This window comes from Melanotaenia boesemani, chromosome 9 (assembly GCF_017639745.1).
Source record: "Melanotaenia boesemani isolate fMelBoe1 chromosome 9, fMelBoe1.pri, whole genome shotgun sequence".
NCBI lineage: Eukaryota > Metazoa > Chordata > Actinopteri > Atheriniformes > Melanotaeniidae > Melanotaenia > Melanotaenia boesemani.
This window is the reverse complement of record NC_055690.1, coordinates 19,590,875-19,613,759: the sequence shown is the minus strand read 5'-3', so window position 1 is coordinate 19,613,759 and position 22,885 is coordinate 19,590,875. Positions and strand designations below refer to the sequence as shown.

At 36.9% G+C, this 22,885-nt stretch overlaps 2 protein-coding genes across 2 annotated transcripts in view; both read left to right on the top strand.

The window, feature by feature from the left end:
* The first annotated feature begins 1,199 nt into the window (after positions 1-1,199).
* LOC121645513 (late histone H2A.2.2-like) lies at positions 1,200-1,882 on the top strand. The gene is made up of 2 exons (XM_041994006.1): positions 1,200-1,276; positions 1,407-1,882. The coding sequence occupies exon 2, from the start codon at positions 1,413-1,415 to the stop codon at positions 1,827-1,829; it is 417 nt and encodes a 138-aa protein (XP_041849940.1). The 5' UTR covers positions 1,200-1,276; positions 1,407-1,412; the 3' UTR covers positions 1,830-1,882.
* A 1,354-nt stretch (positions 1,883-3,236) lies between these two features.
* The window catches only part of ppp1r37 (protein phosphatase 1, regulatory subunit 37), a 40,611-nt gene continuing 20,962 nt past the window's right edge, over positions 3,237-22,885 (top strand). Inside the window, exons 1-2 of the mRNA XM_041994005.1 lie at positions 3,237-5,077; positions 19,992-20,089. Of these exons, the coding sequence (XP_041849939.1) occupies positions 4,324-5,077; positions 19,992-20,089 (852 nt within the window). The 5' untranslated portion in view covers positions 3,237-4,323. The remainder of the gene's footprint in view (positions 5,078-19,991; positions 20,090-22,885) is intronic.

Here is a 22,885-nt window from a genome sequence, read left to right as displayed (position 1 = left end):
CAACTGCAGCTATATGGCAGCAGAGTTATGCAATAATTGTTATTTTAAAGACATGTAAGAGTGACCTGAAGCAACTCAAATGGTGATATAATGTTAAATTGCAGCAGCTGCTCTATCTTACCAGTTTTATTTGAGAGCATACCAAAATAAACGGGGGCAGCATGAGACTGTTCCTTGCTAATCAACAAATAACCGACAAAAAGTCCTAAACACCAAACAGGCATTTCATGCACATCAGGATCACTGTTTACTGTGAAACTGAGAACTCCCTTAGATCTTGCATAAAGAACCTTTTCAGTCCGTTAACAGGCACAAAAGTGCTTTGCACACTCAATGAATAAATAAATAAATAAATAAATAAAATTGATATTCACTTTACAGGTTATGACTACAAGCTGTTTACAAAGTAATGTAGTTGAAAACTAGGAAATATTAGTGATTAGAAAAATTATACAAACACACACACACACATATATATATATATATAAACACCACCAGTGTAAACACCACCAGTGTGGACACATTTTTCAATTAGATTTAATGGGTAAACCTTTCAATCTTTCATTCTCTAAATCTTTAAATCTCTACTAAACCTCTTTTAGCCCCTATTTAATGCCTTCTATTTCCGGAAGAGATGTGAAGAAGCACTTCCTATACTAAATTGAGCAGTTTGAAATGAGTCATCACTGCAGCCAAGCAGTTATTTAGTAAGCATGTCAAGCTCTGTAACAAACAGACATAAATAGAAGACCACAAATGAGATTAGAAAACATAATAAAGACAGACCGCCACAAGATACAATCTAAGGTATATGCTGCCATCTGCTGTTCGTCCTTTTCTGTGCTACCATCCCAGTCTGATTGCGAGTAAAAGTGGATAAACCAACTGCTGATTAAACTGTCTTCTAATATAATAGAAAGTGGTTGAGAGTGAAATATCAAATAGAAGCAAAAGCAATGAAATGGAAATACTCATGTACAAGTGCCTCAGCAGTATATTTGCATTGTTAGAGTTAGAGTAAAAAATACCTTTTAAAGCTGAAAATCATATATTTTTTATAGTTAATATCTTACGCTTTAATCACTAAGATTGAACTTGAAGCCGAATCTAAACTTTATCTATTTTTTTTTTTTTTTTGTTTGTTTTTGACTTCCCTAAATTTAAACAGGTGCAGCAGTGAGGCAGGTGTCAGTAATCTATTGATCACTGTTTGTCTCATATAAAAAGTTTCCTGGCTTCTTTTATACCTGCTGTCTCAAGCGGGAGTGTGGTTCAAGTGAGTGTTTTTATTGGAGTAATGTGTTTTATAGGTTTTGTAAACTGGTTTAAGTTTGACAATCTGACATTGCATTTGGTTCATTTTAATTTGATTCACTAGTTTCCTCCCCCTTTTTTTTTAACCCAAGTAAACCATGTCTGGCCGGGGCAAGAAATCTGCACCCAAACCAAAATCTAGAGTGACCCGCTCATCCAAGGCAGGACTCACCTTCCCAGTGGCGCGCATCCACAGGTTGCTGATGAAGGGCAACTATGCACACCGAATCGGCGCTGGGGCTGCAGTCTACCTCTCAGCTGTTCTGGAGTACCTATGTGCTGAAATCCTGGAGCTGGCAGGAAATGCTAGCCGTGATAACAAGAAGCTGCGTATCGCTCCACGCCACATTTTGTTAGCTGTACAGAATGACGAGGAGCTTAAAATACTGCTTGCAGGAGTCACAATCTCAGAGGGCGGCGTAATTCCAAACATCCAGGCAAGCCTGCTCCCAAAAAGGTCGAAAGCTCCGAAAGAAGATGGATCTGCTAAAGCGGTTCAGTCTCAAGAGTTTTAGAAATTTCTAATGTAAAAAAATTTTAACCTTGATATTAAAGATTTTTTCCCCCCAATATATGACTTCAAAGTATTCAGTTGGGAAGGCATTATATTTGCAGCTGGAGGGAGTAAAATTTTAGGAAATTTAATTTCCTATCTACTTCCTGCAGCCAAGAAATATATTCCACTAGACTTAAGTCACAATGCCATACTTGTAAAGTCTTACTCCCTTTTGTGTGCAAGGTGAATTTGGTTGAAATACCATTTTGTCAAAATCTTAAGTGGTGATAGATCCAGCAATAGTTTAGACCAGTGGTTCCCTACCTGTTTTTACTTGGGGGGAGAGCCATGAATCCCCTGCCCCTCCCCATACTGAAGCCATGCTTTGTTTTATGCTTTCAAAAGTGTGATTCTCCCCATAAATGTATTCTGGCTGAGTCTTCCTGTCCTTTTGATGAAGCCAAAGTTAAATTAACATATAGATTTTTGTTTTGTTTTTTTTCTTTTTAAAATAAGGAATATTTGTTGCCATTAACACAATGGCTCCTAATGTTCAAAGCATCAGGGACCCCTTGTGTTCTTTGGGGGGTCCCTGACCCCAGGTTGGGAACCAAATCAACCTTGGTCTTAAGATCATTGTCTTTCAGTTCAACTCTGGAAGGACGACTTGTATTTGGTTATATATGGATATAGTTTTTATTAAATCAAAAGTATGGTTTAAAAGTTCATTCTGAATGCCAGGAGTGTTTTAATGTTTCAGAGTGAGTCACAATTTCACAAATTAACCCATTTCAATTTAAGAGAAGTTGCATTGGAGGTTTTTCATGTACTTTTTTGTATACTTGTGTACAAATGTCAAAAGTGCCATGGTCGTTTTTTTACAAATGGTATATGCAAAATGTATGTTTGTTTTGGAAATTTGATGCTTAAAGAACTCTAATAATCTCAAAGGCTCTTCATTTGAATATCTGGATATTTTTCGATAGGAACATGCTCTGGATTAAACTGATCAAAATGTCAAATTAAACTAAAATATTCAAAGCAGCATAGGGTTGTATAGGCTACATGCCATGTAGCCCACACGTGCACACATATTTACATACCAGATAATTTACATATAAGGGGGCTTGTAGGATATGCAGATATAAGACTGCTTCATTTTACAAAAATCGAAACAGCACGAACAGCGTTTGGCAAGCTCAGTCGCCTGGTAATTAGTATGGAGGCCAATTCAGTTTAAGTAATTAAACCAAGACATTTGAGGCTTCTATTTCTTTACTTAACTGTTTGAATATATTTACTTATGAACAAGTTTAGTGTTAATAAACGTATTTAAGACTAAATATCTAACCATGCTGTGTAACAGTTTTTTCATCCTGCGTCTGCTAAACGTAACCCCCATGGCTAATGACGCGCTGACGTAAGACGTATGAACAACAAACAGTTGGACTTCAACAAGCTAGCGAGGGGTAACGCTGGTCAAAAGGTTCAGCTGACTTCACTTGGACCACTAAGATACACACAAGCCTTTGTGGTAGGAAAATAGTAACTGTAATCGTGAAATAGCTTTTTTTTTTTCTTCTACCGACACGTGTAGCCCCGGTACGGCCCCATAGCGCCGAGGTTAGCCACCGAATCATGTTCAGTGCTCGGAGTGTGACGCCTGTTTTTTTCCTCGCTGCCGCTTGCCGAGGTTTGTGATGCGAGCAGAGTTGCAGCACGGCAGAGGGTGAGACCAGCGCTACTGTGGGAATATTTTTCTTGTCACGGAAGAATGGATTTTGTCGTGGAAAAACGGACGGGCTCACGTAAAGAAGCAGACATGCGACCGCACTCTGGCCTGGATGTCATTGTTGGACAACAACTTTAGCAAGCTAGCAAACGTTAGCTCGCTTTGATTCACGTTGATGACTTGGTTTTGTGTCGGAATATAAACTCGCTTTGCTAGCGTAATGGAGGCGCCCAGACTGATTTGTCCGTGTCAGTAAATTGCCCTGGTCCTATTTATTACTGCTGGTAATGTGCTAACGACCAGGGAACCTTTCCTCGGTCCCCGCTTGGACTAATACGACACGACTGATAGAAATGATTAAGCCGTGCTTAACCAGCCCGACAAATTGCAAAGCAAAGCTGACTAGTTTGGTTAATGAATAATTATTGAAACAGTATCTGTTTTGCACAGATATGACACATATGTTGTTGATGTATGAAATTGCACTTTAATTAGTTGATTTATAAGGATGCACCAAAGTCACCTGTGACGTGGTTTTTTTTTAAACCGATAAATACCCCCCAAACAAACAAGATTAAAGTCAAAGTATAGGGAGAATTTCTCAAACACTTGAAATTAATTTTGTCAAGGATTGTAAAGGACCAAATTGAGTGCTACACATTGTTTGTAGGCAGTGAACAGAGACAACCTTATCAATGTCAGTTGGTTCCTAGTCACTGTTTAACCTACAATCCAACCTATGTGACACAGTTGAAAGCTAAGTGTCATTGGAAATGTAAACATGAATATCGAAGAACAATGTCTAGACTTATGCAATGTCAAGACAAAAAGCAATGTGGATGATGATCATAACACTACTAACAACACAGAAGGAGTCACTCCTAGAATCTCTGAACTGATGATGGACAGTAACACAGAAAAACAAAACGCTGTTCCCACAGTGGCCTCTGAAACGTACCTGATGCCTCAGCTCACTGACAACCTCCAGGCTGCTGTGGAAGATAACCACCAGGCACAAGACACACTGGAAATTGATGAAGTCAATGGAAATCGAAAGAGTTGTGCACAGGATACCCCAGCTGTAGTTAATCCAACTGACTTGATTTTACCTAATGATGAGCAGCAAAAGAACAATATTGAGGAGGAGAAAATAAAGGAAGATAAGGACAGTGATTCTTCAAGCCTCTTTGCAGAAGTAGGATATGATGGTGGGGACATGGACATAGGTGTGGATTTGAGTCTTGATGAAAGTGGAGTGTTGGAGGCTGAATCAACAAATGTTCAATCGCTCTCAGATATTAATTTGGACTCAGAGTCCACTCCTCAGGATGTCCCAGCTGGCAGAGTGGCAGAAAACCAGTCAAATGCAAACCAGACCTGCAGCAAAGTGGCCTCCACTACTGATGCTGAACAGGATCCCTCAGTGGAGGAGGAGGAGGACGGGGATGATAAACACAAACCAAGTGGAAAAAGGGTTACATTTCCCTCAGATATAGTCTCTGGAGCAGTGGAGCCCAAGGACCCGTGGAGACATGGTAATACTTGTCTGTTTCTGCATGTCTGTATGTGTGAATGACTTTCTTTTTTCTCTCTCTCTTTCTACTTGCTTATTGTGCCTGTGTGAACATGCCAAGTCATTAGGGTTTACCAGAATGGATACTTGCAGGACAGTTAGCATTTTTGTCCAGCTGTAATCTAAAAATCCATTGACTGTTAAGATTGGATTTTTAAGGTCACCTGTGTCTCAGGGTGGTGACATTAATTTGTGATAGGTGTGTTACAACTCAGGTCTGAGAAGAAAGTTGCTTTGTGTCTTTCTTCAAAGCTTGTAATCTCTTGGAGCGTCACACTACAATGCCTGTTGCCCTTAGATAACACCTGTGCACTCACGACCTTGTTATACAGAGGTTCTAATTGTCAGATAAATAAAATATAACCCATAGCCAAATTAAAACGGCATTTATAAATTTAGGTCTAGGCCAGTGCATTATTGTGAGTAAATCCAACCACTCCCTGAGGTGTGCCATTTTACCACTGCAAGTTCCTGTTTGTACAATGGAAACATGTCTGGGGAAGCTCACAGAAGATGTGGCACTGCCTTTATTGATGTAAAAAAGACAGTATTTAAACTTACAATGAAGAGAATTTTTTACATTTAATTGTTTATGTAGCTCGTAACTTGGATTTAAGAATATATATAAGCAGAGTATGCTAAGAAGACGATACAGGTGGACAGAAAGACAATATGTAACAAACATTTTGCGAAAGCGGTTAACTATGATTTCACTTGGAGTACATTTCCTAAGTACTTTTTAATTTTTCTGTCACTTTTTCTGATATATGCTTTAGGGTTGGGCGATATGTAAATTTTTTTCAATCGCCTATCGCCAGTCCAGCAAATGGCGATAGGCGATATATTCGCGGACGTGACGTCAGAACTTTTTTGCGCGCTGAACACCTGTTGAAGCAATTTAGAAGACAAAAATTCATTGGACTGAGTTTAAGACAGAAATCTTGTAAATGCAGTTGGCTACTAGGTTAAACGAAAAAAGAAGCCAGAATCTTTTTTGCACCACTGTGGTTATTTATTGTTTTAATGGAAGCGCACATGCTCCCAGCCCAAGGAGTTAATTTTATTTTCTATTGTTTTAGGTTAATCTATTGTTTCATTCACTTGGCCGAGTTTGAAAAATTGAATCACTGTAAAGACCCCATAAATAGGCTACAGTTATAGGTGAAAATAAAGAAGTTAGTCTTTGATTCCCACCATTGTGGTTATTGATTAAATAAACGTAATTAATTTCCGAGTAGCCTACTTCTGTCATTTTTTCTTTCTGTTAAGTTTGAGTAGCCTAAATTGGTGCTGCAATTGGAGGCAGGTCACAGGCGGGGTGGGAGGTTATGCACGGTCCTTTAGTGTGTGCGCGTGTGCACGAGACTTCTGAAAGAAGGCAGCACCAGGTATGGAGAGAGGCTGGATGATGGAAAAAAAAAAAAAAAACTCCCGACACCTGCTGCACGAGCCACAGCGTGCGCCTGCGTTGTAGCTAACTAAACGTGTTGGCTCATGTACATACATACATATATATATCTCTCTTAATATCGCTCTTATATAAACGATCGTCGAATGGCTCAGCCTATCGTCGATGGTCAATACATTCGTTCAATCGCCCAACCCTAATATGCTTATTATCAGTTGATCCAGCTGTTACCAGGTCTTATTTGTATGTTATATTTGTGCTTTTTTTTAGTCTAGTTCTTCTGAAATATGGTATTACAGCTTTTTTTTTTTTTTTTCTTCAAATGTATTCTTTTTTTCTTTGTACAGTATGGTGATAAGGCTAGAAAGTAGTGTGTGATCATGATATGACCATGATTCATGCATTTCTTCATCTAGAATAGACTCCATTGGTCACAACACTGAAACAGCAGTCAACGTAGTGGCATGGTTGACTACAGTCTGACGAGAGGACACAATGCCTTAAGTATACTGTTACAGTCTCTTTCAAACCACAAATTGTGTGCTTCAAAGGTTAGCAAACAATCCTTTTTTTCTCTCTCTCTTGTTCCTGTTGAATAAAACCAAAAATTGAGGTCACACTAAGGTATGGTTTAGTGGTGCAAGATTTCCAGGTAAGGAAAGGGGTGTAGAAGTCAGCTCAAAGGCATACAGGTTATGGTGCGTAAATAGTACTGCCTTTACTCTTGTAATTAATCAGCCAGTCATTCAGAAAGACAAATATGTTCTCCACCATTCATCAGAATGCCCATAGCTGTGTATTTCTGTAAATTATATTATACTCCTTAGGAGCAAAGTCTAAGTAAGTTTGCAAAGTTTTTTGGTTGACTGTAGTGTAGCTAGGCAATTTATGGATTGTACTTTTCATGTATTTCATTTGAGTTCCAAAGGTCCTACTGATTGTGCTTTCGATAAAGACAAGCAGCTGATGGCAGTGAAGTTCACATGATGTGGAATGTTCTGTTTGTAAATAACATAGAGATAACACAGAATCATTGTTTGGTCCTTCAGGTTGAACAAATACTGAAAATTTAAAAGTGGATGTAATTTGACAAAAAGTCCAGTTATGATCATAAAGAGATCAGTAGATCTGGCTTTGCAAATATGAGGATTTTGTTGGGTCTTTTTGTTATGTATGGACCCCGTCTCAGCAGTTACTAGCCAAGAGGCAGGGTGTCCCTTGTCATTGTTAAAATCATAACTTTATTCAGCAGTTATGAAAGATCTAATTGGGTTCATCAAAATGAGTTTTCTCTGCTGAAGTAGTGCTAAGCTGCAGAAACCTTCCAAGAGTAAACAAGTCATCTCAGACAGTAAAAGGAAAAAGTATACTCTACCTCACAAAAAATAAAAGAAGATAGAAACTTGTGTAGGTTATTGTAAGTCAGCTTAAACCAGCTTTTTTCTTTAAAGTTGAAAATATTGCTCCGCTTAAAAGCTGCAACGTATTTGTTACCGAGGATGACTTTGATCAGACACGATCAGTAAACATAACTGATAGCTCTATATTTAGTACATGATAGGAAAATGTAAATTACCCTGGTGACTGAAGAGTTAATGTTTGAATATATATTTCCATTTGCATAATTTTGACTTTGTATGCCACCAGATGTTGAGCTGTATTCAAGAGGATGACTATGTCAAATAATAACTATAGGACAGATGGCAGTTTTTATACACAGTTCCCTGTGCTTATAGGCTCAGATTGATTAGACACATCAAAATAATCATAACTCATTTGTTCATTTTCTTTGATTTTGTCAGTGGCTTCCAGACTCACTAACAACGAATGTGTTTCCGTCTTTATGATGTTTTGTGCACTTTTTTCTCTGCATTTGTCCCAAGCTATTTTTTGTGGGCTTTCTGCCTTCAGTGAGGCATTATGTTTAGTCTTTGAAGAGGGAAACACAGCTTGATCAAGTTAAGAGTTCAGGGGACTGACTTGATCCATGCTTTCGTTCAGTGCTTTGGGTCCTTTTATTATCTTGGCTATAGATCACAATTAAATGAGCTTAGCAGCAGACAGAATATCACTGATAGGGGTTGATCTTTGTTGCATGTCCTGAAAAAGAAAACTTGCAGGTCTGGTGTTAAGATGTTTTTTTAGTATCAGTAAAATAAGCAAACTGACAAAGCTCATAAACTTCTTCTGAACTGCTTCTTTTTTTATCTTTTATTAATCTGGCAATGCCTAATGATCTTACATCTATCAAACAGACTTTTTTCCAGCCTAAGAAAGGCCCATTTCAATCAGAAATACTGGTAACAATAGAACAAAATTATTGTCTACTTGTGTCCATTAAATAACTGTTGGATTAACAAAGCTTTAGTCATGTTTAAGTGATGCACTGTCAATGCCAAGATTTTTTTTCCAGTTTTTTTTTTAACTGTAAATAAATTCACATTTAGGTTGACAGGCTGTTGAGCAAACCTACAACCCTATCAGTAAAGGACTTCACTTTTTGACAGTCACCTGTAAGATTTTTCATTGACCTCCTTCTGTCTGTCTGAAGGCTCGTCTGGCTCTATTAGGAGTGAGTGCAGTGCAACAGTAGTTCCTAAGATCATGTAGGTCTTTTGTCTTCACATCTTGCATCAAGTTCACTGGCTCCCTCCTTTTTCATTTGTCAAAAATCTAACTGACTTGAGCTCACAGAGTTTGTAGCTTTATCCACAAAGTATAGTACACGGTAATTGTACAGGAAATTGTATATTGGGCAAATTTTCAAGACAAATATTTTGCTTAATTAGTGCCAGAACATTCTTGAAGGAGTGAATTTCTGTGTTGCCATTTACAAAAAAAATCTAGGCTTTAGTAACAAGGAGTCCCAGGGGAACAGTAGTAGGCAGATGGGGTGTCAAATTTCCACATCCACCTCGGCATTCTTGTGCAGAATTGTTGACTTGATCTGTGGCATCAATAGGAGTGCAGTGTGAGGCAAAGATAAATAATAATATTAACAAGAAGCAACTCTGCTGTTAAAATTGTATTTAAGGTTCCCTTTATTCCCAAACATAACCATAACAGAAGTAGTAACAAGTAAATTTTTTTTTGTTTGTTTGTTTGTTTTTTTTGTTTGTTTTTTTTTTTACAAATTTAGTTACATAATATTCTTGGGAGTTTCCCCCCCCTCTTCCCCTTCCTCCGGGATGCTTGTTCTCTCCCTTCAGGCCAGGACAAATACTGCATCATATCCTGAGATACCTGGAGTTCCCATCATGCTGCATAGCTTCCCTCTCTCCCCTCACTTCTCTTCTTCATTTCTTTACACTCCTATCTGGGCAGATCAGTGCAAGTCAGGTTATATCAGTAGTGCAGCTCATTATGGAATAGTTTTATCAAGCCTGACGTATCTGAAAAGTTAGGTATATAATTTTTTTCCAGTTTATCGCTCATAGCACACACTTTTAAAACATTGAACTTAGTTTTGTCAAGCCAAACTGCAAGATAGTTTTTTTTTTATTAGTTTGTTTTTGTTTTTTTGTTTCTTTTTTACAGCATAGAGAAAACTACTAGTGTGTTTTGCGCTGGGGTACACTTGCAACTTTATTATAATTCATCTTTGTACAAATAAGTTTAACCCTGGTATTTGCAGTGCATGCATACTTTCACATAAATATCTCTTTATCTTAGAAGGAACCAAACTCTTTGTCCTATGTACTTTCTGTCTCATGTTATTGGACCCAAGGCCCACTTGGTTATATAGGCCCTCTGACCCATGAAATGTTATTTGTTGTAGCTGTGGACCAAGTTACAAACTAGCAAGAAAAGCTTTCAGTGTTTAATGTAGACAAAGGCATTAACAACCAAAATGTCGGCTCAGTATGTATGAGCAGTTGATCAGTATTAGATTTTCTAAGCATATTAAACTTTTGCCATAACTTATGTTGAGATAACTTATTAAAAAAATAAATAAAAAATTATATATATATATATATATATATATATAAATTTTTTATTTATTTTTTTAATAAGTTATCTCAACATAAGTTATGGCAGTGTTTTATATTGCATTGCAGTAATGCTTTTTCATTCTACTGAGATCAAATAGTTTGAGATAAAGTGTTTCAGAGTTCAACTACCATCTGGTAATGCCTTGTGTCATTAATATGTCATTTTCCATTAAAATAATAAGAGCTTGCATTGTCAAGGAATAGAGTAAGACAAATAAAAAGAGAAGGACTTTTTCTTTAGGGAAGACTGTTAGTTTCTTGTCCATAAGATTAACATCATCAGTGGTCAATAGTACAGGTTGACGTATCAGCAGAATGAAGACAGGCCTCGTCTATAAAACAGCCTTTCTGCTAACTAATGATGCCAAGTGATATAAACAGTCTTCATGGATATACTCTACTTTAGACACTTTTTCTGAAATTTATTTCTTTTCTGATTTCTATATACAGGCCATAGGTTAATCCCTACTGATCGTATCCCCCTATCTTGACTGTCTCTAATTTATGCATTACACCTGAGTATTTCTGCCCACCTGTACAAGATACACAACTTTGTTTGCCTTGTAAATGTAAGGAAAATGTGGGCACGTATCTACATTTAATTTCAGCTGAATCTGGATTCTGTTGTCATTTTGACCTTAAAGCACAACCTTTTTTTTTTTCTTAAAAACAATGTTAGTCATTTATTGTTAGGGGTAAAACCATTGTGGTGTCTGCATTTAGACTTTCTGTCCTCGTCAAACAGGAATTCCCTGCTCTTCCTTCCCATACCAGTTCTTCTTCATTTTGAGGTGACTGAAAGTTACAGATATTATCTTTGATGTCTACAAATTCCATGACGTTCCTCTTTTTAAAAACAGTAAAACTGTAGGTCTCTTGTGTCACCACCCAACTGGTCCATCTATCATTCATTATCAGCATGAAAAGGCCAAGAGAGAAAGAAACTACTGTTAACAGGAAAAAAAAAATTACATGAGCATGTCAGTCATTTCAGTGTCTACCTGTAGATGTTGTGTTTGTGTTAATATGCAAACAAAACTAATACGTTAGGATCTATGTTGGACTGTGACTTGTAACTGCAAATTTTCAGTTTGTGTGTTTTGTTGGAAGCTAAATGTTTGCGGGTGCTAACATTTTTTTGTGTTCTTCCTCAGCCTGCTACATTTGTTAATTATTGATCTGCATGCAGTTAGTTGCAGAACGTCCCAGAGTTTGAGTGTAATCAGGCAGGTAATTTGTTGCAATTTCAAAATTTTGCAGATGACCTATTTTAAGCACTGGCTTGTATTTTACTAATTGTCATAATCTATAGGCTTTACAGTTGGCTTCAGTGTTACAGACCCTATCTTTTTTGCCCCACTTCTGACAACTAGGCAGCCAGCTGTCATGTGTGAATGACGCTGCTGCCACAGCACAGCAGTGTGAAATGGCAGTCAACAGGATGGAGAATGGGAGAGGGAAGCTATTTTTGACACTGGCACTTGCATGTTAAGAACAAGCTGGCAGTACTTCTGTCTTTCAGTACCAACAATTTCACATTTTTTATGAAAATTTCACTTACTGTGTTGTATATCTGTCGATGTGAAAACCCCGACACCTGATTTCATTCCATCAGTGGCACAAGATTTAACCTCAGGACTGCTTATGCATGCTCACAGGCTATATGCGTAAGACTGTGAAATGATTGCCATTTAAAATAATAATAATAATAATAATTAAATGGGAAATATTTAGAAAAAAATATGAATATTTTAATTTTTTTTCATATATTTCACATAATTACATTATTTATTTTTCCATGTATGTATTTTCCCCTATTTTTCCTTTTTTCTTTTCCCTATATATTTTCTTTTTTTTTTCCTCACATTTTTTCTTTTTCTTTTCTCTGTATACTTCCTTATTCTTTTTTCTGTTAATTTCTTGCATCCAAGCTGTCAATCATCTGCTTTGGGGCGGGGTTTCTTGTTCACACTGACAAGTTGAACCCCTCACAAATGACAGCTCACCATGCTCTGAGCCAATGGGATTTCAGCATGAATAGACAAAAATGTGTCCACTACTATATATATATATATATATATATATACAGTATATATATATATATATATATATATATATATATATATATATATATATATATATATATATATATATATATACAGTATATATATATATATATATATATATATATGTATATATATATATGTGTGTATATATATATATATATATACAGTATATATATATATATATATATATATATATATGTATATATATATATGTGTGTATATATATATATGTGTGTGTATATATATATATAGAGAGAGAGAGATATTATATATTATTATTATATTATTTATTCAGCTCTAATTGTCAACTATTATCTGTTTCTAAAACTATTTTGGGTTAAAAGTAAGCTGTGTCATTCATATTAGACCTATAATCCCTTGTTTTAAGGTTTTTGTCCGACTTTTTTAAGATGGCTCTCTGTTGCATTTCTGAATATCCTAACATTGCTCAGCTGAGGATTGCAAGCAGTCATGAACACACAGTCATTCCAATCTGACCTGTGCACTCTGCTAATGTAGACTACAGTTATTTGAATCTTCCTCTGAAACACAGTTACATTTTGTAGTTGGATTACACAGCGATGAAAGTTTTACATTATTCTACTTGTTCAAATAAATTCAGGGCCCGTCCACTTCCCAGTCTCTGTGTCATGTTCTGGTGCTGTTAAAGATGGCATCCTGAAGATGGTTACAAGGAGAACTCTGTTACTAGACAGATGGAAATACTTTTTCCACACATTGAGTTTAATGTAGGTGTGGTCCAATTGGTTTTATTCCAGTCTTATAATATGACATGGGAGAACAGATGCCTATTATGTAATTTACCTTTAATCCCAAGGATGTTTACACTTTGTAACATAAATCAACTTTAACACTATGAAATGTACAAAAATAGATTGTTTTCTTTAGCTTTGTCAGAACCAACTGTAACGTTGCTTCTGTGTAATTCGAGTCCCTCCAGATAGGCGTATTAATTCTTTTCAGCACATAAAAAAACAAGACGTGTGTGTACAGGCCCTCAAGCTTTGGCTTCAACTTAAAATGCTTTTAAAATGCAAAACCAACAGTTTGACATTGTTTGCCTTGTTCGTGCAGTAGTTGGACAGGTGTGAATAGGTGGAAGGAAACAGTAGGCACGGTTCCAAGTCTTCCACCAACTTTGTACTAGTTCCCCAGCCTGTTTTGAGTTAAGACATTACACAACAGGGAATACATAACCAAAGAAAGTGAAAAGACTCTTCCATAGAAGTGCAGCAAATTCTCTGAGAAGCATAGTAGCAGCAATTTATGAACCATCTCTTGAACAAATAACACATAAACTTACAGAGAAGCTACTTTATTTGTTCAAGTGCAATAAAATTTCAGGGCAGCCAATATGTCTATCTCGAACTCTCCAGCAGTTTCTTTGCAATGGATTTGATATTGCAGATTAAACTAACTTTATGAAAAAGCATCTGTGTAATAAGTTGTAATACTAAAATAAAACAGCTTGACAAGATTAACATCTGCTTTTCAAATTTTTATCATTTCTAACTTCATGTTTTACATGATGATATACACGTTACTTGTCTCATTTGTTACAGTTAGACTTGTACTAATGAAGTCTGCTACTAAAGCCCATGCTTACACTGTGGGTAGTCTGTGGATCAGTCTATTTTGACCTTTTGTGGGTGGTGGCAGGGCCTTCACTGCAGCTGTGTTATGATGAGAAGAGCTGTCTTGTATTTTTAGCTGCTGCATTTAACAAGAATGGAAATACATATTATTTGATGAGTTAAACTCGCATTGAAGGAGACTTATGAGGCAATGTTTACTGAAAGTAAATGACACAAAGTTAATTTCCTAAATAAAGAGAAATAACCGACTGAAGCTAGTTGAAAGCTGATGACTTTATTTAATATTAATCAAGGAAATACTCTTATAAAACCTACTTGCATAATGTGGGAAGCTGAATCACAGACATGAGATTACAGCCTGTTAAGTAGCAGCATGAATATAAATTAAAAATCAGAATTTAATCAATTTCTGTAGTTTGAGTAAAACTGCCATATGAGAATGAATGAATGTAGCTTAAAAACTGTTACATTAACACATTGACGTCACCTAAATTCTGTAGCGCAATCAAGATTTAGATGGGAAATATATTTTTTTGCCATATCACCCTGCTCTAAATGTACAGATTTTAGTCACTGCTGCAAGACCTTCATAATGTTGCACAGTCTACATAATTCCCATTGTTCAGTGGGTTCAGTTTTTTTCAAAAGCTGAAACCAAAACTAGGAGAGCAGGTTTTACTGTTCACATTTTGTGCCAGACTGCAGAAATATTTGATTTAGTGTTGGTACAAAGTTAGAAGCCACTTTTATGTATATAAATGTTTTTTTCTTTCTTTTCATATTAGCAAACTGTTGCTGATGTTATGTACCTCGTATTTAACTGTTATATTTTCTAATGGGGGAAAAGACAAAATCAGCCAGATGTTTGATAGATATTTGAGACCAAAAATATTATTTATCAGCCATCAGGTACCCTGATTTCTAAAATTCAGCGTCTGCCGTTAAAAAAACTTGTATTGCTCAGCCTCCATGCAACACTGTCCTCTGGATATATGAGCTTGTACTGGTTGCCGCTCTGCCTGTTGTTCAGGTCTAAGTAATTGATTTATAATTTATGACGGGTTTACCTTGCCTGACGTCTGCAGTTTTTTCTTGTCCCAAAGACACCTACCCCGCTAGCTGTGAATGTTTACAGTAAAACAGGTGGAACTGAACTGGTATTAGCTGCCTTGTTAGTTAAGCTATGAAGGCAAGAATCACAATCAAGTATAGAACATAAAATGTATTTAATATTGCACAACCGCATCCAATGGTGGTCTTTTTATTTTATTTTATTTTGCAGTTTCTTAACCAGATTAACGGAAGTACAGTACATGTATTAAATAGACTTTCACATACATTTAATTTTAAATTATCTCAAACATGTGAAATCACACGTAAATTGATGTTAGAATTTTTAGGGTACAAGGAAAATTTAAAGCAGAATAACAGGGATTACATATTGCTAAGACTTAAGACTGAAATCATGTGTAGCTACTCAATCATGAGAGCTATGTGGGTGCCCTAAATGCACAGTTTGGCTTAGTGTATGAACATTTAAAGAGTACTTTTTGTGTCTGTGTAAACAATGTGTAATTATGGGTTGAGAAACAGCAGTTAGCCACATGCAGCTTACTGTCTTGGATGTTTATGTTGGAACATATAGCGGGATAGTGGGTAAAGTTACATATATCAAAGGTGAAGAGTTAAATGCAAATATTTGAAACACACTGACATTTATGTATGAAACCTCAATGTTAAGAAGGCGATGCATATCTATAAATTCAGAGTTGAGGCTGTGCAGTTTTACTGGCCACAAATTAAGCCAAGTTCTGATTAGACAGCTTGAAATGAACCTATTAGTTCTTACTTCACAGTTATTGTATGTATGGTTCTTATAAGTGTCTTCATTCACCAGTATGAAATTAGCTGAGGGAAACACAAAAACCATGTTTCCATATTTTCCGCCATTTAACAGTTTACTGAGTGTACTGACACTTTCATGTGTAATATTACACATTTTAAATTTGTTTTTATTATTTACCAGGGTAATATGATTCAGATTTTAGTAAAGTTTTTTTTTTTTTTTTGAATAGAAACTGAGTATTTGTTATTAAATGTTTCACTTTAATCCACGTGACAGCTCGTTAATTGCAGTCATGAACAGATTCTCTATTGTATGCACTGTGTTCAAAAGCACATAACTTTTAACCATCAAGTCTGCATAATGTAACTTCTGTCAACCTTAGTCAACAAAAAAACGAGGTGCTATAGGTACGTCTTTGTTTTGCTCACGAGCAGCTGCAGCAGTTGGTGTTTCTTCGTGTGACGAGGAGGATGGTAGCTAGCAGCAGTGAGTTTGTCACTTACTCAGAGAGGAGATGTCTCTCTTCTGTCCCCTCCACACCAAAATTATGAATGAAGGTGTCCAAGTCCAACAAGGGACTCCGTTGCATGTGACTTATAGTACCTGGCCACTGGCTCACCTCCATAAATTTAAACTCAGAATGGTTATCTTCTTTCCATTAACATATCAAAATTTGATACAATAAAAGACAGACATTACAACAGCTTTGACTGTTCAGTCACAGCACATCCAGTGGCTTTTATTTGTCCCCTGTTTCCTTGCTTGATTTGGAATATTTTTATTTTACCTTTATTTTAGTGTTTTTTATTTTCCTTCTTTGGTTTTGTTTTTGAGGGTACAATATACTATATTCTGCAGAACATCAATTCTTAACCTGATTTTGAAAGATGTGGATTGAAGCAATCATTTTCCGTCCCTTAGTCCTCCTCTCGAATGCCTCCTCATTGCCACTCCCTCCATACGTGTAGCAGCAGCTCTGGACTGAGTGCAGTAAAACAATGATCAAGCAAGCAAAAATGCAGACAGCAACTTTTGCTCAGCTTTCAAAGAGTCTACAACATCAGAGCTTATATTTCTGACTTCTGTTTGTCACTCTGTCTCTTTGTCACATTTTACTTTCAGTTCTAATGATGCATTTGTTTCTGTTGACATGGTCAATCTCGTGTCCTTGCACAGCTTTTTTGAGCACAGTAGTGTTAGATTATTTCTAAACAAAACAAACAGGTCCTTGTTTCTTTCTAATTCTGTTTCCATTTCCCTCTTTCTTTCTGTTTCTCTAATTAATGAGCTCAGTGAAAATACTGTGTAGTAAGCATGGAACCTCTGCACCCCTTTCCCCACCATCCCTCAGGAAATGTTTACACACTTGCACCACAGCGACTGCACAATAACACTTTTCCAAGGACACTGTGTTCACTGAAACGCACAGGCTGTACTCAACAAATTTACAAGACCTGCTCTCCTACACACCAGTTGCAGCCGTATTTAAGTTAAAGCTACAGAGCTGTGTCCAGATCATGTTTGTAGGTGAAGCACAAATGCAAACTGCCATTGACTGGGTCAAATAAAAACAATCCAACAGTTGTGATTAATCCCAGCACTCATAAATGTGCGAGATATAATTAACAAAATAAATAAAATCATATATATTTATATATATAATGTATTTATTTATTTTTATTTTCATGTGCACAAAACCATTAAAGTTAGTGCTTTTTAAGTCTGTTTCCAGTTCCGCACTCAGAAGTATGAATGTTTGGCTATAATACTTATGTGACTCAAAAGACGACTTCAAGGTAATGAAAGGCCATCCTTATGCAAACACAGACTCTGTTTTAACAGCAGTCTTGTAGAGCATGTGGTTGTTCTTGTTATATTACACAGCAGTAATTAGAGTAAAGACATTTGTTAAAATGGCTTTTATCATAGCAGCCACTGAGATACTTTCTGGTTAGGAGCTCTCCTAAGCAAAAGATTAGTCAGCTGGACCAAATGAATCATGTTTGGGGAGGTACAGTAACATTAAATTCCAACACACTGTTACTTTTAATTAGGTATTTTGTGGTGAAGTCCAAATGTAAACAGTGATGAAGACTCCAGCACTACTGGGAACAGGTTTTCCTACTTTTTGGAAATGAAAGGGTACATGTTTATATAATGATTTCTCATCTGTTACTTGTTATATTAGCGCTAGATGTGATTCAGCAAACCTGGCGTAATCTTTTTAAACTGAGTGTTTTAGTGTTCTTTGTTTTATTTAACACAATCAACAAATTGAGCAGTTTGATTTATTTATATGTAAACCACTCATTAATTGTGGACATGCTGGCTCTTTTGACTGACTGAACAAGGCTTGTGCTTGATAGTGATATCCATAAAAAATATTTTAATCTGCCGCATGCAAACCTAAGAGATAAATCTGAGTTTATTTTGGCTTTCTTTGTTTTTTTCTTCGTACAGATAATAGTCTGGGTTCTACTCAGCTTAATTTTTTGCTTTCTAGTCAGCAGGCCTAGTCCGTAAGTGTGCATGCTGCACATACAGAAGGATCATTGTCCAGAGTGATTTCCATTAGAAGGAGGTACTCGGTCTGGATCTAAAAACAAGGGCATTTTACCCAGTTCTTATATTCATGTGATGTTAGCTCACACTCTTATCTCATGCACACAACACAGCTTCAGACATACTGGAGCATTAGTCCATAGCAGTTAGTCTCAGCTCTTGTCTGGCTTTGTAAACCTGTGTGCTTCTCCTGCTGCCAAAACCTGGGCTAGCAATGCCCGGAACATTTTTAGTGGCAGGGGTAGGTGATTAACTTCTGCTGGTGAAAGACAATGCAGGAAATGAATGCATCTGAACGATGAAGGGGACAAGTTCTCATCTTGGCCAGAGAAAATGCTGATTGCAGCAAAAGTCAGATTCTCAGCGAGAGCAGCCCAATCGTTTATACAGTAACGCTAGATGCATAGGCTGGGCCAGTCTTCATGCAACTACAAGTCAGATCATCCTCTTTGTGTCTGTGTTTAAATGTTTTACCTTTCTAAATTCCTGCATAAATGCAGTGGTTTTTATGTGTTTCAGTCATTATTTTTCTCTGCTTGAGTGCCTCACTTCATCTCTCAGCTGAGTCTCTGAGCCAGAACAGTGGCTTTGAATGTTGCCCAGTCATCTGACTGGAGTTAGCCCCTGCAACAGCCTGGGATGGCAACAGCAGCTAACCCACACACAGACCAAGAACAATACCTCCTTTTTTGCTGACTTAAGTAGGGGCACTATAAAAGGAGCTACAATTTCTGATCCTCTAAATTAGGAGAGTGCTCCCTCAGGCTGAAACAAAGCTAGAAGGTCACAATAAAACAAAGAATATTTTTACTCTGTCCATGCCCACCACTTTGTTATGCAATGTGTGATCAGCATCATAACAGATTTAACCATGTTTAGAAGCAACAAATTTATTCCAGATGCTTAATCTGTTTGCTTTGCAATTGATGGCTCTAAGAACTACAGTATAACTTACTGAGTTTGTACTGGTGTCACAGTTCAATAAATTAATGTGACCAGTGAGTCAACTACTGTGCTCACAAGAATAATAGACATCAGTTAGCTTAATGATTTGACAGTGTTTGCCAGGGTGTAGTTTTGACACAGCCCTGTTTGAATTACATGTACTTAACACACCTCTTAAACGAATGCATTTGACATTCAATGTTACCAATTTAATGCCTAAACTGCGCAATAGAATTATGTGTAAATAGGAATAATGAGAAAAAGACCAGTAGATTACAGTTGCTTAAGGCTGGGAAGAAAACACAATCTGCATTATTTTTAGTTTTTACTCATTATTTTTTCTGTCATTCTTAAGTGTGCATGCATTTGTATGTCAGAGAAACAGATGTGCACAGATAAAGCAGTACTAACCTTGTGAACCTTTTTAATGTTTTTTTGCAGCTCAGAATGTGACTGTGGAGGAGATCCTCTCATCCTACAAACAGGCCTGTCAGAAACTCAACTGTAAACCAATACCCAAAGTGCTCAAACAGATACAGGTAAGCACCAACTTCACAAAAACATGTTAACCTGTAGCTGTAATACTGGCAACATGTGCTGTTAGAATCTATTTCTCTGTTTCTTCAGTGAGAAGTAGCTGCACGTGAGTCAGTGTTGTGCTATATTTAGCATTAATGTTATGTTAGCAATTTCTCGTCATTACTTGTTAGAAAATCCCACGAGCAAAACAGCGACATGTCTAATAAGCAGGGTTTCTACTGGTGGCATGAAGGCTGCCAAATTTAACACCAGCGACTTTATAAAGTTTATAAAGGGTTGTCATCACGTGACTAAAGGAGTTTGTTGCCTTAAAGAAAAGTGCAACAAAACCACACCAACAACAAACTCTGGCAAATGCACAAGCCTACCTGACATGCTTCAACGGTAGTCTTCTGTCTTCATCAGAGGTGGCACCTCTGAAGTTCTTACCTGTAAAGCCTTGACCAGTTACTTTACCCCACAAAATTGCTGGTAAAGGAGGTTCTACCTCAACAGCTTCCAACCTTAAAAGACTAGATGAAATTGTTTGTCACAATACAATGAAGCCAGGTTTTTTTTAAAGATGCTTTTAGCATTTAGAATCTGATGCATGCATACAACATCCTTGACCAGATCTAGACAGCCACAGTTTTTTTTTTTTTTCTAAAAGTTTGCCAACCCCACCCCTCCACCCCCTTTCCCCTTATGTGGCAGTTATTGAATCAATTAGCCCAAAAGTAAACTTAATAAGACAATGTAAAAAGACTCTGTAATCACTAATGTATTATAGTTGGGCTTGTGATTCTGCAGCCGGCTTTAAAATGGAGTTGTGTACGGTGACTCTTCAGTAATATTACACATGACTATTCTTTTCAGAGTTCTGAGATCTACATAGTAGATTTGCATGTTAAGAACCACAAGGGAAAAAATAGCAACATACCACAGGGCCACAGGACATACAGCACCTGACACTAGTGAATGGATTGCGCGTTAGATAAACAAACTGAACAGTAAGGAAGTCACTTCAGTGCCAACAAAAAGCCTTTATTGTGTTTCTGTTTACGACATGAAACACAAATTTCCAAGAGTTAAATCTGAACCTTTTTTTCTGGTCATGACAATGCTTCAAAAACCTGGTAATGTGTGAAGGCATGATGACTCTGGGTGTGTTGTGGTTGTTTCCTTGTATCCTAGCTGTGGACCTTTTTTCACAAAACATGGTTTGCAAGTCATGAAAGTAGGGAAGTGTTTTGTTTTTAACTCCACCTTGTTTTGTGAATAGCCAACACACTCATGTCCTGTAATCCTTCTACATTAGCAGTTCTCCAGATCCAGTGGGGGAAGATTCAGGGCCGTTTGTGTATTTTTATGGATCTCGTGCCATTGTATGTGAGCTGACGCACATGCTTGTTTTGCTTTTGTTTAGTATTCAACTGATTCCTTATGTGGGAGTTGTTCCCACTGAATGTCACATGCCTGAAGGAGATGAAATGGGAATAGATGAGCAGAAGGATTTGTTCAGCATATAAAGCATGTATATATATCAGGGCTGTCAAAGTATTAAAATTCCTAATCTGATTAATCACCACTTACAAATTAGTTAATCATAATTAATCAGCAGTTGCAACTGTCTGAAATATGCCTGTTTTTAATGTAAAAGAAAGAGCAAGCCAATACTTACAAATATTTACTGTTAGCTGACCTTTCCTTGGGTAAACATCAGATGTCCAAGGGTCAGTAAATGCAGCATGTAATGTACTTCTATTGTTCTGCATAATCTCTACCATGCTCTAGATCAGATGTCACTAACAAGTGGAACACGGTCCTGGTCCGGACCCAGGACCTGTCTCATTTGGACCTGGACCTAAAATATTAAATCTGACACGGTGCTTTTATTTTAACTGGCTCAGCTTTTGTAGTCATCACGACAGTCGTCAAGAAACATGCAGACCAATTGTGTTTGAGTTAAGGCATCCCATGTGATTAACTCAGCCAATTAAGTCTGTGAAGCTGCCTGCGGTAAGCTTTGCAGCACTACAGCGCAGATAGACGAGAGTTTAAGAGGCAGATAACAAGACAGTAGAAGGAGAAAGAAAGCAGCTACATAAAACAACGGGACAGATAACCCATGGATGTGAAACAGGAAACATGAACACAGCAGTCCTTTTTTTCATGAAGTAGTGTCAAATAGGAAATATGTATAAAAGAAAAGCATAAAGAGTAGTTAAAAGTATATTGCAGGGCTTATCGTGTAGCCCCTCTAAAAATCTTTTCCGTGAAGCTTATAGACATCAGTTTCACTGTCTCATAATATGAGAACACAGTTTTGATTTGTTTTTGGTTTTATCCCAGGTCTTTTGAGACGAGTCATGTATGTCTTTTTTAATTAAAGTTTAAGGTATTCGACATTCTTACTGCATAAACAGACAGTATGTTTGAATATATATATATTTATATATATATATTGTTATGATCTCCCGGACCTTGGCTGTAAAAGTTTTTTTTTTCTAGCTGGACCTCCTAAGATTTTAGTTTAATACCCCGGCTCTAGATCATAATGCAGAATTCATACAGCCCTATTTTACCAGCCATCTCCATGGTGATAATATCTGTCATAAAACCACCAGATTGATGGCTGAAGTTAAACAGTCTGTATTGATGAGAAAACGCTGATAAAACTGATGTGTGGGCAGTGATAAAAGTCCTATAGCATCATCACCTACAGTAAACAACTGTTGATAAAATATATCTTTTTATAAGTTTTTCTTCACTTTTTTACATTAGATGATCACTTTAGTTGTAATAATCAGTTCAGT